Source organism: Silurus meridionalis, chromosome 13, assembly GCF_014805685.1.
Source record: "Silurus meridionalis isolate SWU-2019-XX chromosome 13, ASM1480568v1, whole genome shotgun sequence".
Classification (NCBI taxonomy): Eukaryota; Metazoa; Chordata; class Actinopteri; order Siluriformes; family Siluridae; genus Silurus; species Silurus meridionalis.
In genome coordinates, this window is record NC_060896.1 from 22154310 (window position 1) to 22170466 (window position 16157).

Consider the following 16157-nt stretch of genomic DNA (forward strand, 5'->3'; position numbering starts at 1 on the left):
AATAAAAAACTGGGAAATGTGTGTATATATTATATATCGTCCATATATTACATTACAATATGTACCTACATTTTGGACAGAAAAAAATTAATTCACCAAACACTCAATATAGGCAATAAAACTATGTTTATAAATAAAAACAATTTGTTTTGGCATAAAACAGTGTACAGCGATTATTAAAATTAAACCATTTGATACTAAACAGCATCAGTTTCTAATCATTAAAACCTGTAATAAATGTATTTTGGAGGGAAAAAAAAAAGTTTACAGGAATACAAAGAATCATTAGACTGTAAAAATACAGGATGCTAATGTTATCGATAAAACAACAAGACATTTATGGGATGCACTGTTGATGGAAGAGTAAGAAAGAGAAGGACAAAGAAGGGGACAGTTTGCTGTACAGTGTGCGGTTCAGTCAGTTAAGGAAAAAAAACAACCCAAAACGTAACAAATAATTTCTGGTAAATTAAAGTCAGATTATTATTCAAATTCATTCAAATATTTTAAATAAAACAAAGTGCACAAAGTAGTCTGCATTTTTAAATAAGGATCACGTGTGTGTGTGCTTTCCGTTGTCTTTTCTGTTGTATAAACAATTGTGTATATTCATTTAGACACAATAACAGCGAGTGGTTTCTTTTTTGTGGATAAAATCCTTCTGAATAAGCAAACTTTAAACGTTTGAATTACTTCAATCAGGAATTTAGGTTTAAATTATTTCCATAATCAGGATAAAAAGTGAGTGAGAGAATGAACAAAGGATTATTCTGGATCCGAAACGATCTCTCTGGCAACCAAATAAATGTAGAAGTGCAGTCTGAATACCATTTTAGGTAACAACCCATAAAATACGTGGTTATTCTAATACACTGGCTCAGTCTCGGTCGAAACGTTTGCTATGGACACCAGTCTTTGTGGTGTAGGTCCAATGTACATATAATATCTAAAATATACATAATCTCCTACTGCTATTTGTCCATCATTATTACTGTCCAATAAACATGGTGTAGTGTAATAGTGTAATCAATCTCATACAGATATTACAGAAATTACAGTACAGTTGTAAGAGTAAAACATTGGATCGATTAATGTGTTAATACATGGACGTTTCCAATTTTTGGACTACGAAGTCAAAACTGCATTAACAAATAATTGGTACACAAGTACCAATGGTACACAAGGGCATGGCTTTTCTACATACAGTATGGGTTAACTCAGACATATTCTAATACATTAAACACCTTACACCCCCCCAACCCCAACCATAGTCTCGGCTGGATCTATGCACTAGCACCCTAGAGACCCCAGTGTAATGAAAACAATCCCCCCTCTTTCCCACTCTTCATATGATTACTGACAGAAAATGTACAAAGAGACAAGTAGAATATAAAAGCGTTGTCTATAGATTCTTGTGATAGGATCTCTTGTGATTTGAATTGTTATGAAATTATTTCACTTCAATAAAAACAAAAGTCACAGAGAGTGGTGCTAACTCCATCTTCCCTCTCCCTGGTCTCTTTTTTGTAGTCTTTGACTTTTGTAGTCGTTTCTTGACAAGGTCAGTCGCCACTGTCTTGTTCATGAAGGATAAACAATTATAAGGAACTACCTTATATGCAATAAACTTACACATTCTTTTGTATAACCTTATTACAGCTTTGTATAACCATATTATCGCTTTTTTGTATCTGAGTAAAGCTGCTTTGAGACGATGTCCTTTGTGAAAAGCGCTATGCAAATGAAATAAAATTGAATTGAGTCAGAAAACTGCAAAAAAAAAAAAGACAGAAATGTAGAATGTAAAAAAAAAAAAACCCAACAACAACAACAACAACAACAAAAAACACCACACAGAACGTATTCACGCCACTCCGAGCTTATCCGTCTATCCTTCCCAGGACACAGTGAAAACAAGTTCCATCCACACCAGTCTTCTTCACTGAAGAAAGTACAAGCCACAGGACAAAGGAGGGACAATGCAATGGAACACTCTGTACCCCTTTCGATTCACCACTTGCAAGGGTAACTAGGACATTTTCCAGAAATCTCTCTATCCGCAGAAAGGTCAGGTGTATATTAGTCACCAGAAGTGCATCACATGACGTCGACGAAGAACTCACTGGGGTTGCCCATGGCCATGCGGAAGGACTGGCGAGACGCCGTGAGTTCAGGAGGCACCGAGGCCAGGTCTCGGCCTTGTGGAGAACCCGGGACGGCAGCCGCAGGAAGTCCGTACGATGAGTTCTGACCTTGTGGGAGAGCGCTGTGGGTACTGTGGATGCTGTGCTCGCTAGGTGGGACTGTTGAACGCTCACTAGGTGCTTTCTCTCTTTTCTCAGTCTCGCTACCACTGCCGCCCGACTTTGTCTCCAACCCACCAGGCTTATTAGCGCTGCGGTTTGAACCGCTGCTGCGACTCCCTGTGAGAGGAAAACAAAGAAAAGAGATAAACACAAAAGAAGTTAGGCCATTTCTTGACGCAGTCAGTAAAGCTCAGACAGAAGTCTTGACCGGGATCATACACAGTTCACCCTGACAGCATTGCTCTCTGCACTGTCTGAATAATTATGACAAATTCTCCTTAAAGCAGCTGACATATCTTGCAGAGAACCAAGAGATGAAAACAGGCTGCACTCTCTGTTTGGTCAATCACAGTGACATTAGCCAATTATGGCTAATAAGCTCATGTATGCAGAAGTGGACAGTAGCACTTCCCTGTTCTAAAGCATTAGCAGCAGCTCCAATAACCGTGTTAGCTCACTTTGTGTCTTGGGGGAACCTCTACTGGACTACTACGAGAGCTGGTTGTTGTTTTTAATAACATTTTGGCAACATCTGGCATCATTATTATTAATAATAATTATATAATATTGCTCGGACACAATATTTTTATAAACCTTGTTAAGCATAAAAGGGCATTAGATGGGAAGAAAAAAATGTAATATTTTTATTGGTTTAACACCTGGCACATTAATACATAATTAAAAAATTGTGATCCAACACATGAAGGTATACTACAGTGAACAAACATGCTGCAACGAGTCGTTCGAGGTGTTTTGAGATCCGCATGTGCTTCAAAAGCGGAAAAACATCACTGATTAGGACAAGAGATTGGGAAGACATTCAACGAGCTTAACCAACTAATATGTGGAAACCATTCGCCAACTTGTGCATGATGATCGACGGAAAACGATCCACCTGATCTCACCTCCGCACTCTCCCTACACGGCAGATTTGGCTCCTGCAGACTTCACCCTCTTCCCCAACATTAAGATTTAGCTAATTTTGACACTATTGTGGAGATCCAGCGTGAATCGCAGAAGTTGCTTGACACGCTTCGAAAAGAAGACTTCCAGGACACATTCCAGAACGCTAGGAGTGCTGTATTGCTGTACAAGGAAACTATTTTGAAGGTGATGGTGTGTAAATGTAGATAAAGTACTTTCTTGTAAACAGAGCGAGTCTCTGAACTTTTTAATACCACCTAGTCTAAGACTGCTCCTTATAATTTTATCCCTAATGAGTGAGCCAGTGACAACTATGGGAAGAAAAAAAACCTCCTGAGATGGTATGAGAAAGAAACCTTGAGAGGAAACAGACTGAAAAGGTGGATCCCCTCCTCATCTGGATATCACTGAATGCCCATTATTTATATTTCCACTATTGTTGAGGTGTAGGATTCAGTGATGGGCGCTTAAATATAGAACTATTAATTCGACCTGCCTTCGACTTTGTATCTCTGTTAATTAACCTTACTATAGCAAGTTTTTGCATTTTTCCCTAGATTGCTAGATTGCAAAATACGAGTAGTTTTGTTCCATATTAGAATATATACAAATATCTCCTTATTATTTGATATTAACTCTGAGATTACAGATTAAATGGCCATTTTTATGAAAAAGCATAGCCAAGATTATAACCACACCATCTGAAAACTTGTAAGCTGTTATTTAGTCTCACCTTCACTATGTGGGCTTCCAGCGCTGCCTCCTCCTCCTCCTCCTCCTCCTGCTCCTGCAGAGCTGTAGGCTTGATCTTGCACTGGGTGGGGGCTGTAAGGTTGAGGAAGGGGGTACTGATAAGGGAACGCAAAGGGCCACGGAGCAGCTCCTGGGTGGGGCAGGGGGGCAAGAGTGTCCTGATCAGATGCGCTAGAGCCGTCATGATCGTGCAAGGAGAGATTAGCCATATCTGAAAGACAGAGAGAGAAAGAGAGAGAGAGAGAGAGAGAGAGAGAGAGAGAGAGAGAAATAGTGAATGATAAAATCATACTGAATCACACAAGAGCCGTCAAAAAAGGGGAAGGAAATGAAACTCACTGCCACAGAGGTCTCCAAAGATGTAATAGCACTGCTCGGAGAAGGTGATCTTATTGACAGTGTGGCGAATGTAGCCGGCCTTCAGCAAGTTGCTTGCGTACTTCCGCGCTTCACGGCGATCTGTGAAACCTTCCACGTGATGATAAAGCCAGTCCACCACATCCGAACCTGAGGAGGAGAAAATCAAAAAGCATAAACAGGATCAATTATGCTATCAATTTACAACACAGTCAGACTAGTGATAAACAATCATTAGGACAATATGGTAGATCGGGGGAGTGCGAGTCACAACAATATCAACATTTGGTCTACATTATAGCTTGTGTGTGTTTTTTCAGCTTATACCCATGTGGTTCTGAATTCTCAATTCTAATTGGTTTCATGACAAGCTGCAATATCTTTTGTCCTAATATGTAAAAAAAAAAAAGGGGTTCATGACAGAATATGGTGTTTATATCAATTACAGTGCAAGATACTGTAATGTTTTGGAGTCTGAAGCACTGAAGTTCTTTAATAAACAAAAGAATAAACTCAGTCATGTGGACAGCAGTAATTCTGCTTTAAATCACTGATCATTTTCTTATAACAAAGATATTTTGTATTTAGACACAGAATAATAACCATATATACAATATATTTTATTTCCTGAGCAAACAGAATTTAAAACGAAGCATCTTATACACCAAAGCACAGAAGTCAAGTAAAGGATAAGAAATAGCTAGGGCCTTAGGGATTTCTCACATGCTTCTTTAGAATGCCTAATATCAGCATGAGTATTTCTTCATTACATAATCCCTGAAGTGGAGCATGAGACTGTGTTACCTATAAAGGCATTTGGAATGGTTATTTTCAGCCACATCCTGTCCCGCACCTCCAGTCCCGATTCTGGAGATGCCATTGCTTTAGCGACAGTCGCCATATCGCTGTGAATGGACAAGTGAAATTCCTCAAAGCCTGTGAAAAAAGAAAAAAAAAGAGGTTTGAGTTTGATATATCCATCATAAAGTTTATAACTTTCTATGTAGTGCTATGTTTTAGGTTTTGAAGATCCGCCATGTACGTTTTTTTATGAACACTGAGGTAATTATGATCTGTCGCAATTCAAGGCAACTGGCTTTAGCACTAAACTAATTATGTGGTAAAATGGCCAAATTACTGATTACAGTGACTGTTGATTATCTACATCAAGGTCATTCATAATCCACAAACTTCAGCCTAATCCACTTTTGATTGCCAGACCTGCTCCTAATACATCATGACTTAATGCATTTTGTTTGTTCTTAAATCTAATCTTAACTATGTACAAGTAGCTTGAACAGGAGTCAATGCTTTTACAAAATCTTTGACTGGAAAAGTCTCACTTTCATGAAATGTATATGATTATTTATATTACTATCCAATCATTAATTCAGCACCATTTATTTAGTGGCAGCTCATGGCAGCCCAGCAGACAACCGTGATTTAAGCATAGCGCATTACAGTGCAGAACAGGAAACACTCACGTTCAGTCTCTGGAATAGAGCTGGTGATGGATGAGCTGGTGGAGGTGATGGTACTCATGGAAGGACTCAGTCCATACACCGGGTACGCCCCCGTCATCGCAGCAGTGTGAGACACCCAGGCAGCGGGGTCGATCGGGCGGATTGGCTCACCTGAACAGCAAATTAGTAACATCGAGGACATTCTACTTAGAATTATATTGGTGAAACCACGGTTCCATGCTCTACTGTAGTATCGAGTACATTGGGTTTTTTAACCACTCAGCTACTTTACCCACAAGTAGCACATTCGTAATTAGTAGAACCAGCAAGTAAGTAACTTTTACTCACTGCGAGGCAAGGTAAAACAGCTGCGAGGGTTTGGGTCCCAACATTTAGCCACAGTCAGTGTGATAGGGCTGAAAAAACACAAACACACACGTCCATTCAGTCAGCACACAGTCCCAGCACACACACACTAACAATGCTACAGTGCTAGTTTTTTTTTTTTTTGCAGTGCTGATGCATCATGCATCACTTACCCTGGTTTGTGCACAATTTCTCTCAAGACCCTCACAGCATCATCATTGCTCATGTTCTCAAAGTTAATATCGTTCACCTACAAACAAAGCAAAGACTAGAAATGACCACTTTATATATATTTAATATTGTTTTACAAAAAAACTTTTGCCCAGTCTAAGAACCATTAAATTCATAAATATCTACTATAAAATAGTAATAGAAAAATAATAGAACATACTAAATAAATCTTAAGAAGTATTATGCACAGAATATAAAGTGTACTGATGTGGGCCTTTCATTATATCAGGAATGGTAGTTTATTCTCTCTCTTTTTTTATTTTATTTGAATACATAACTGTCATGTCAACATATGGACATACAGCACTATAGCTAAGTAAAAATGTATACTATAGGTACCTTTGCAAGTAAATCATATACATTACAAAACATACAAAAGATACAAATCAAATCAAATCCAAATTTTATTTGTCACATACACATACATACAGAGTACGACATGCAGTGAAATGCTTATTGCGACGGTCCGGCATGAGGGAATAGGATGGGGAGAAAAATAATACAAAGAAAAAGAAGACTGATAAATAAAGTACAAAGATGTACTTGATGGTACCACCCCAGTCACCCTTTTTTTGTGACGAATAAATAAAAAAATTGCTTCTACATCAAATTAGTCTGTAATCCTGATGTACTCCCTCTTCATTGCTACAATAACCAAGATATTCCACAAGATTTTCGAACATAGCTGCGGATATGTTTTGATCATTCAGCCAGAAGAGCATTATTAAAGTCTCGTCCTGATGCTGAGCATTGCAGCTCATCCCAAAGGTGCTCACAGAGGTTGAGATCAGGGCTCTGGTAAGGAGACCAGAGTTTTCAACACCAACTTTGCTGGAACAGGTCTCGTAATTCCAGGAAAGGGAAAATGTAATATTGCAAAATAATATGGAATCCTTTACAATTGTGTCCTTCTGACTATCAGTGTTAATATGGATTTGTTCATATATAAAAGCTCCTGTTCTTGTTCCTGTCCTGTTCTTAATGTGCGATGATCAGGTTTCTGCATGTGTTTTGAAATTAAGGTGTGTAAAACATTTGCCAACACTGCTGCACCTTACACACTCATGCTAAATCCAGTCATACCATGTCTACTATGTCAGAGTCAATGGTGCTAGACATGAAAATAATGTCCGGTCAGCAGTAATCGTGTAGTGGTCAAAATGTGCAGTATGACAAATGAGCAGCAGTTAATGACCTGGTGACCGTAAGTTTAACAAGGTTTGCTGAGCAGATAAAAGGACCAGTGAGTGCAGGAACATGGCAGCTATAGTTAATAATTTGTCCACTAAGCATATAAACAAGTCAATAAAGTATGTAAATAAGACTGTAAGGTAGTTCATACAGACCTGGAGGAGCATATCTCCTGGCTCGATGCGTCCATCAGCTGCAACAGCTCCACCTTTCATGATGGAGCCGATGTAGATACCACCATCACCTCTCTCATTACTCTGACCCACGATGCTGATCCCCAGGAAGTTATACTTCTCTACAGGATGAAGAAGAAAAAGAACAGGACTCATTGGAAAAAAAAAAATATTTACCAGCTGAAAATATATAATAACGATTATGCAAATACATTAGCTAGTCTAAGAATAGTTCATCAATTCTGATTGATACAACAGACTAAAAACTCGAAAAATAATTTTTTACTTAAGTTCCATTTAATACAATTAGCAATTATTATCAGCAATTAGTACAGTTCATAATGAGAAATGATTCCTAATCTCACTATACCGAGTTACGTAGCCATAATCGGGTGTTGTCTCACAGAGTTTTTTCCTTGATAACATCCCTCCGGCGTGCTTATTAAGGATAAGTTCATATTAAAATGTTATATTTAAATATCCATTGTTGAAAGTGCCCCATCAATAATAATAATAATTATAATAATATTATGTTGGCTTGAATCAGTTTTTGGAATAAACAATGTCTGGCTTTTAGTACAGCAAGATATTATTTTGTTTTCTACATTGCTGTAAAATTAATGTTCCACATATATCTGTAGCGTTATAATTCTGATATTAAGACTAATATAATACATTTATATGACAGTATTATGATTATTATTATATATTTTTTTACATTCAAGGACATTACTCATAATAACACACTCCAGTGCTCATGAAATTAGTTCTCACTCTCCAGTGTTCTGTATTGTTTAAAGACTATAATCACATTCTTGATATCGCCCAAATGAGGATGGGTTTCCCTTTTGAGTCTGGTTCCTCTCAAGGTTTCTTCCTCATAACATCAAAGGGAGTTTTTCCTTGCCACAGTCGCCATGGCTGCTCATCAGGGGTAAACACACATCGTTCACTTCAACTGTTAAATTCTGTAAAGCTGCTTTGAGACAATGTCTGTTGTGAAAAGCTCAATACAAATAAACTTGACTTGACTTGACATTTACAGCATTTCCTAGACGTCCTTAAGTGTGCAGCAGTGGCAGCTTGGTCCAAAGTCCAACATCTTAACCAATGATCTACCATTTTCTCCTCTGTATCATATGATGATAACGCAATCGGAAATAGTTACACCATTATCACTAGTTTATTCACGATAAAAAAAGTGCTTCAGTCAAACAATTTTAGTCGTAAAACGTAGGCCAAGATGTAGGCGTGTCCAGTGATGCAATAAAGTGAAAAATATTGTACGTTTCTGTAAATATGGAGCAACTTTGTGCAATGCCTTCCAATTAGTGTGAAGACAGTGAAGTGCTCATCGTCTGGTCTGTTGATTTGTCATCAAAATGTAATGTTAGTCGTGAGCCACCGATAAATTACTATGGCAACCAGGGTGGGATCGCAGACTTCATAGTACAGTGACTGTAGACTTCAAGTGATAATAATGTAGCCTAACAATACCACCAAGACATTTTGTTGAAAACTATCTGTTTTATATTATTGGCATTAATTATAATAATTATAGGAATAGGGAGGGAAATGCGAGTTAAAACAAAAGCAAAAAACTAAACAAATGATACGAGTCGTTCCCTTGCTAACCTGTAGCAAGATTATCATTCCGTAACCTTGCTACAGATACTGAGGAACGTGGTACTCACCCATGTTTAATGTGACGGTGATGATGTTCAGAGACATGGTGGAGTCAGTTATACTGCTGAAGGAGGATGACTGTGAGAGACAGACAACAAGGAAAGATCAGAGAGAAATGGGCAACGAGACAAAGACAAATTTAAAAGACCTGTCCAACACTGCTTCTTGTGGTTTGTGTGTCAGCCATGTTACCCTCTCCATCCGCGGTGGTTTGGTTTTCCGCCGGCGCCGGCGATGTCGTCTCATGAGCCGTGATGAGGTGCTTTGCCCTGTAGAGCTGCTGAAGCTGCGGTGACATCACACTCGTCATGTAACACACATTCCACAGACGTATTATCCAGACATTGCTTTTAATTCTGACTGGTCCTATAAGTCATGTGACGCTTGCAGACAGTCATTAATTGAGAATTTATTGTGTATTAACAAAAGGAAAGCCATTTATTTTGCTGAGTATTTTTTTGTGTGCTGTACGCCTCAATGACTCCACACAGTAGAAACATGGTCAGATTTAAGCCTCAGGCAAATATCCATGAAATACAATTATTAGCGTTTCCTAAGGTTTTTGAGAGTCCTGCAGCCATATTATATGCAGTAAAAAATATTTTTTATTATATGCAGTAGGAAATTGTTTTTTAGACTTCTTCAGGAAGAGGGCGAAGTCTGCAGGTGCTGAATCTGGCCAGTAGGGTGGGTGCAGATATGAGATCATGTTGCTTCCGATAAGAAACCTTTGTGTGAGGAGAGCTTGGTGACAGGATGTTTGAACTTGCTGTCCACGATGAAATTGCAGAGATTAGATTAGCACCAGTTACACAACTCCCGATGTACACAGGATGAAGGTCAGTGCTCCCTGTGACTGTGCATGCAGCCTTGTGCTGCCATCTGTTGTCGTGTAACAAATCTTTTTGATACCAATTCGTATGCTGCCATCGGAAGTAGAAAGTCGAGACTCGGAATGACATCATTTCAACCGTTTGAGCTACAAAATGCTCATCTGATTTAACACACTATTTACACTACAAAACAACACTGAATAGTGCACAAGACGCACCTATAGTGTTATGTGGTGATGGATCTTGATACCATAGACTGCCTTCGTTTTAATATGTTACATCAAGTTTGCTCAGATTAAAATTCTTTATACGAGTATTTACGTTGCTTTTGTGTTTCAGAAAGTTGATTTGTGTGAAATCTCTCACCGGCTGGTCGCGTCGTCCTCCTCAGAGTCGAAGAAGCTGGTGGTGTCCAGCTCGCTGCTCATGAGAGTGGAGGAGGTCTCATAACCCGCAATCTCAGGCCTGCGTTCGGCCCGAGAGTGACCATTCAGCCTGCCTCCTACACCACAAACACAAACGCACAAAAACATAGACACACTCTTAAGTGAAGAACAGGAACACTACACCTAAAGGATACTGAAAGAGCATTTCCATTTCTACCAGATATTGACACATTTTTGCATTTCACTCCATAATTTTGTTTCATGTGCAGGTTTAAATTACAGCACAAGGACAACTAACTTCTATAATTAATAGATTTTTGGCCAAATCTAAAAAAACTTCATAAGAGACCCATGAGTAATTTACATCGATTAAGATCTACACTATATTTACAAAGATTTGTGGACACCTGACCATAAGATTGGTATGTGCTTTTAGAACACTTGATTTCACATTTCTCCACGTGCTCCACTAGATGTTCCACTAGATTTTGGAAAATGGTTGTGGACATTTATGCTCATTGAGCCACAAGAGCCACATCCAAAAGGTGTTCAATATTGTTGAGGTCAGAGCTCTATAGCAGGCTGCTCCAGATCTTCCAGTCCAACCCATGTAAAGTATATGTTCATGGAGTTTGGGCACAGGGGCACTGTAATACTGGAACAGGTTTGGGTCTCTTCTTTGGGTTCAAATTAAGGAAAAAAACTCATGGTACTGCATCCAGAGACACAAGTGTGTGACTCCAACTTACCTGGTTACATTTTACAATAGATTCATTTACCCTGTCTATCAATCAGCATCCAATATCTTTGAGAAACTTTATCCTCTTTAGCAAATTAAATGAAAACACACACACACACACACACACACACACACACACACACACACACAAATATATCTGATATACCCTCCTCTCTTTGCATATATGACATTTAAAGGGTCCTTCTACAGCCAAAGACAAGAAAACAATCTCACCATGCTCATGTGTGTCTTTTCTTCGTGGTCTCTCTCTTTCTCTCTCCCGCTCTCGGTCTCTCCGCACTGACGTCCCGACGTCGACCTCTGTCTCCTTGTCCAGGTTGTCCTGACTACCTGCTGCATTTGCACTGTAAAGCCAGAGTTGAAGAAATGGCAGTTAAACTGATGGAACATGCTACAGCAGAGCCAGTAAGGTTGTACTACCACACTCATTCTCTCTCTCTCTCACACACACACACACACACACACACACACACACACACACACACACACACTAACTTCAGACCTTTCAGAAGAGTCCTGCTGTGTAAATGTCAACTGCTGTTATCAAGAGTTTTTAATGTCAGACTTGACAGAATAACAGAAAGTGCAACAATTTATGTGTGTGTGTGTGTGTGTGTGTGTGTGTGTGTGTGTGTGTGTGTGTGTGTGTATACACAATGCCACAAAGCCACCAACAGAGGGCACTCTGGAAATGTTGTATTTTTCCAAAATACTCCCAGCTGCATTTCCACTGATTTAATTATTAAACTGGGAACACAGGGGGTCAGGCAGACACAGAGACAAGAGCCGGAAAACACACACACACACACACACACACACACACACACACACACACACACACACACACACACAGGAAACACCAGCAGGACAAACAGCCATTTACACACATGTTCACACAAAGATATGGGGAGTGGCCAGTAAAGCAACAGACCTAGAAGGGGGTAAAGTATAAACTTTTGTGAGTGCAAAACAAATCCATTTGAACAGCTGTTGGTTTTTATGTTCAGTACTATAAGAACTCTGGATGCTGTACCCCAACCAGTGGTCCAACATAAGTGAGATAACAGTGGCTACATCTTTATTGCATTTGCTCAATGCACATGAAATAAAACCACTATATGGACATACGTTTGAGGACACCTGACCATAAGACTGTGCTCTTTGAGCATTCCATTTCACATTTAGTGCACATTTGCTGTTTTAATAACCTTCTGGGAAGATGTTCCACTAACACACACACACACATACACACATATTCATCATCCAGACAATGATCCAATCGATGCATTTAGAGTGTAATATTGAGCCATATTGATGAGGATGAGTATGTGTGCGTGTGTGTGCTGGTGATGCTCTCTGAGGTACTCTTTATTCATGACATACACACAGCATGCTTAAGTCATTTCCAACACACATATCGACTTCCCAGAATTCTGTCAGGCAGGAGGAGGAGATAAGTCTTATTAGTTTAATTTGAGGACATCTGAGACTATTGGGTGGACGTGTGTGTGTGTGTGTGTGTGTGTGTGTGTGTGTGATGTGTGATGTGTGTGTGTGTGTGTGTGTGTGTGTGTGTGTGTGTGTGTGTGTCAGTGTCAGATCCAGCTCATGTGCTTGTGTCCTGCTTTATTTTTAATATCTTCAGATGAAAATGACTGATCTGATCAGACATTGGATCATTAATGTAACTCAAGGCTTTTTTGTTTTACACACACACACACACACACACACACACACACACACACACACACATTAATATTACTCACTGGAAGGAGGGTGGTCTGGAGTCACCAATGACGCCGGTCCTCTCGACTGGAGGAAGGTCAGCCTGAGTCTCTGCACACACTGAACCTCCATCTGAACCGTGAGAGCCATCGGCTGAGACCAACTGCAGAGTGAGAGAGAGAGAGAGACAGGATAGGATGACAGAGAAGGGCAGATAGAGAAAAAGGAGAGGGAGAAAGACAGAGACAATAACAGAGAGTCAGAAAGTGACAACGGTGTGATGATCAAAGGGATAAACAGAAAAAGAGAGAGCAATGCAGGGAAAGAGATAGAGAGACAGATAGACATGTATGTAGAAAGGTGAAAAGACAGAAAGAGACAGAAATACAGATACAGAGAGACATAAATAAGAATGGAGGGCAAGAAAAAGACAATAGAAGGAAAATGAAGAGAGTTAATGGATAGAAAGAAGAGATAGGTGAATAATAAAAACTACACGCAGGGTAATATGCAAAAGTAATAAATCTAAACACACACACACACACACACACACACACACACACACACACAGTCATAAGACACTATCAGGTGTCTCAGGAGTTACATAAATGGATCAGAGAGTAATAAAGAGAGGAGTGTGGATAATTATAGTGCCTCCATTCAACACTGTTGAGAAATACAGCATTCCAGACACAACACACACACACACACACACACACACACACACACAATAACAATGCATGACCAGTTTGCTGATTTGATCTTCTTGTTATGGACATTTCCAGCTGCGTTATTTTAGCTCACCCCGTGACTTCACTTAGCTAATGGAATATAATACACGGCCTCGTAAGAAGGCACTACTTTACTTTAAGAACAAAGCCAAACCTCAACCATAGGGATGTTATAAAAAAAAAAAGCCAAGCTGATAAAACCTTTGGAGCTGTTTGTCTGCACTGTGATTCCATTTAATTCATTTTCAGGAGACGCTTTTATCACAGCACACCACAATTCTATACGAACACAGAGCTGTTACAGGATGCTGATAAACCCGAAATCCCCCGCACAGGGACACTGTTCCAGCAATTTCCTGGTGTAAGGAGGCTTGCTCGTCGAAATGCTGGAAAAAGCTTTCAGGATAATACAGTCAAAAATAGTGATTGTCACTGAGTACAGCTGAAAGTGTGAAAGAAAAGAAATCCAGGTCACACATTTGTGTATGCATTGACATTGCAAACCAGGACTCTGTGACATGGATATAATCAGTGCTTCTTCATCTTGTATTTTCTAAAAAGGTCATATCATGGCGTATCGTCAAGTCACTCGTCTTCACATAAAGAATGAGTAATGGCTCCTAAAAACAATGGAGATGTGTTCCAATTACCCCATTGTAGCATGAAAATATCTTAAGACAGCTTACCCGGAGGTCTTAAAGAATAGTGAGCAGTATAGGGTAGTATATTGCACTTTGTTAACAATTTTGTCGTATCCCTATCGTCACTGTAAGATCGTAAAATCGTATGTCGACCATCGTAACTCAGGGACCAACTGTATCGGATAGATTTTCCTACATTCTCTACACTGTATAGCCAAACGTGTGTGGACACCTGACCATAAGATTCAAATGAACTTTTTGAACATCCCATTCCACATTTAGTCCTATTTTGCTCTAATAATAACCTCCACTAGATCCACAACATTTTGGATTGTATTTGTGAACATTTGTGCTGATTCAGCCACAGGGGCTTTAGTAAAGTCAGGCATTGATGTAGGGTGAGGAGGCCTGGGATGCTGTCAGCATTCCAATTCATCCAGAGTTCTATTGCAGGCAACTCAAGATCTTCCAGTCCAAACCATATTTTCACTACCACATATCTTCAGAACTAATACAAATGGAAAAGTCAGGTGTCTCAGCACTTTTGTCCACATAGTGCATATATTTACTTGATACAATTATCAAGTATTTTTTTAAATTATTAAATGAATGAAATATGAACATGTTTTTCATCAAATCTAAAGTTTAGTTTAATGTCTAATGTACTTTCAATCAACAGTCTAAATCTAAAACTGAAAAAGTGCATAAGTAGCATTGAGCACACAAGTATTGAGTAAAGGCTGTGAATACTTATGTACATGTGATTTTTGTTTAGTTTTTCCATTTTTATTCAAACTGCAAAGATTTCATACACACTTCTTTCGTGTTATCGTTATTGGTCAGTGTTTGTAGAATTTTAAGAGGAAATAATTAATTTAATAAATTTTGGAATAAGGCTGTAACATAATATGTGGAAGAAGTGAAGCGCTTGTGAATACATTTCAGATGCACTGTAGTAGTAATAATAGTAATTAATAATAATAATTATTATAATAACAATAATAATAATTTATCATTCAAGTATCACGTAATTTATCATTCCTCCTGATCAGGGTTGTGTTGTAGTCCACCTTTTGTTTACACCTGAAAACATTTAGACTCCCCCTTTCCCCATACCAACATGTTTAAAAGATGTGGGAGGAAACCGGAAAACATTGAAGCCTTGATAAATATTACAACTCTCTCAAACAGCAGTGTACAGATACTGGAGCACGTTCCTTCTCTCTCCATCTCCACTTGCCAAAAAACAGTGAAGTGATCCACTGCAGAACCCTCAACTTTAACAAGTCTTCCTTCAGCCCAGAGCTTTAAGAGAAACTTCCTGGTGTAAATGTCAGGTAAAAGCACAAAGAGGACACAGGCATACACAGGAGTACAGCAAAAATCAGACGTTAATCAGACTGTTTCTCTGCAGTGTGTGGATTAAGGCAAGCAGGAGATCTGACAATGTGGGTGTGTTCCAGAGTGGATGCATTCCTCCCGTGTGTCTTGGCCAAAAAAATATGTTTTGGGAAAAGAGAAAATAACAAAGCACTGGGTGTACCCTCCTGTGTAGAAATCACTATGCATAATGGAATTTACAGGCTAAATCGTGTGTGTGTGTGTGTGTGTGTGTGTGTGTGTGTGTGTGT

At 39.1% G+C, this 16157-nt stretch overlaps 1 protein-coding gene across 1 annotated transcript in view; it reads right to left on the minus strand.

The window, feature by feature from the left end:
• Positions 1-7: 7 nt before the first annotated feature.
• The window catches only part of LOC124395469 (segment polarity protein dishevelled homolog DVL-3), a 49604-nt gene continuing 33454 nt past the window's right edge, over positions 8-16157 (minus strand). The window contains exons 3-15 of the mRNA XM_046863969.1: positions 13196-13317; positions 11643-11773; positions 10650-10785; positions 9643-9736; positions 9459-9528; positions 7747-7886; positions 6343-6419; positions 6152-6219; positions 5825-5974; positions 5145-5276; positions 4323-4490; positions 3964-4194; positions 8-2423 (exon numbers count right to left, since the gene is read on the minus strand). Coding sequence (XP_046719925.1) covers positions 2098-2423; positions 3964-4194; positions 4323-4490; positions 5145-5276; positions 5825-5974; positions 6152-6219; positions 6343-6419; positions 7747-7886; positions 9459-9528; positions 9643-9736; positions 10650-10785; positions 11643-11773; positions 13196-13317 — 1845 coding nt within the window. The 3' untranslated portion in view covers positions 8-2097. The remainder of the gene's footprint in view (positions 2424-3963; positions 4195-4322; positions 4491-5144; positions 5277-5824; positions 5975-6151; positions 6220-6342; positions 6420-7746; positions 7887-9458; positions 9529-9642; positions 9737-10649; positions 10786-11642; positions 11774-13195; positions 13318-16157) is intronic.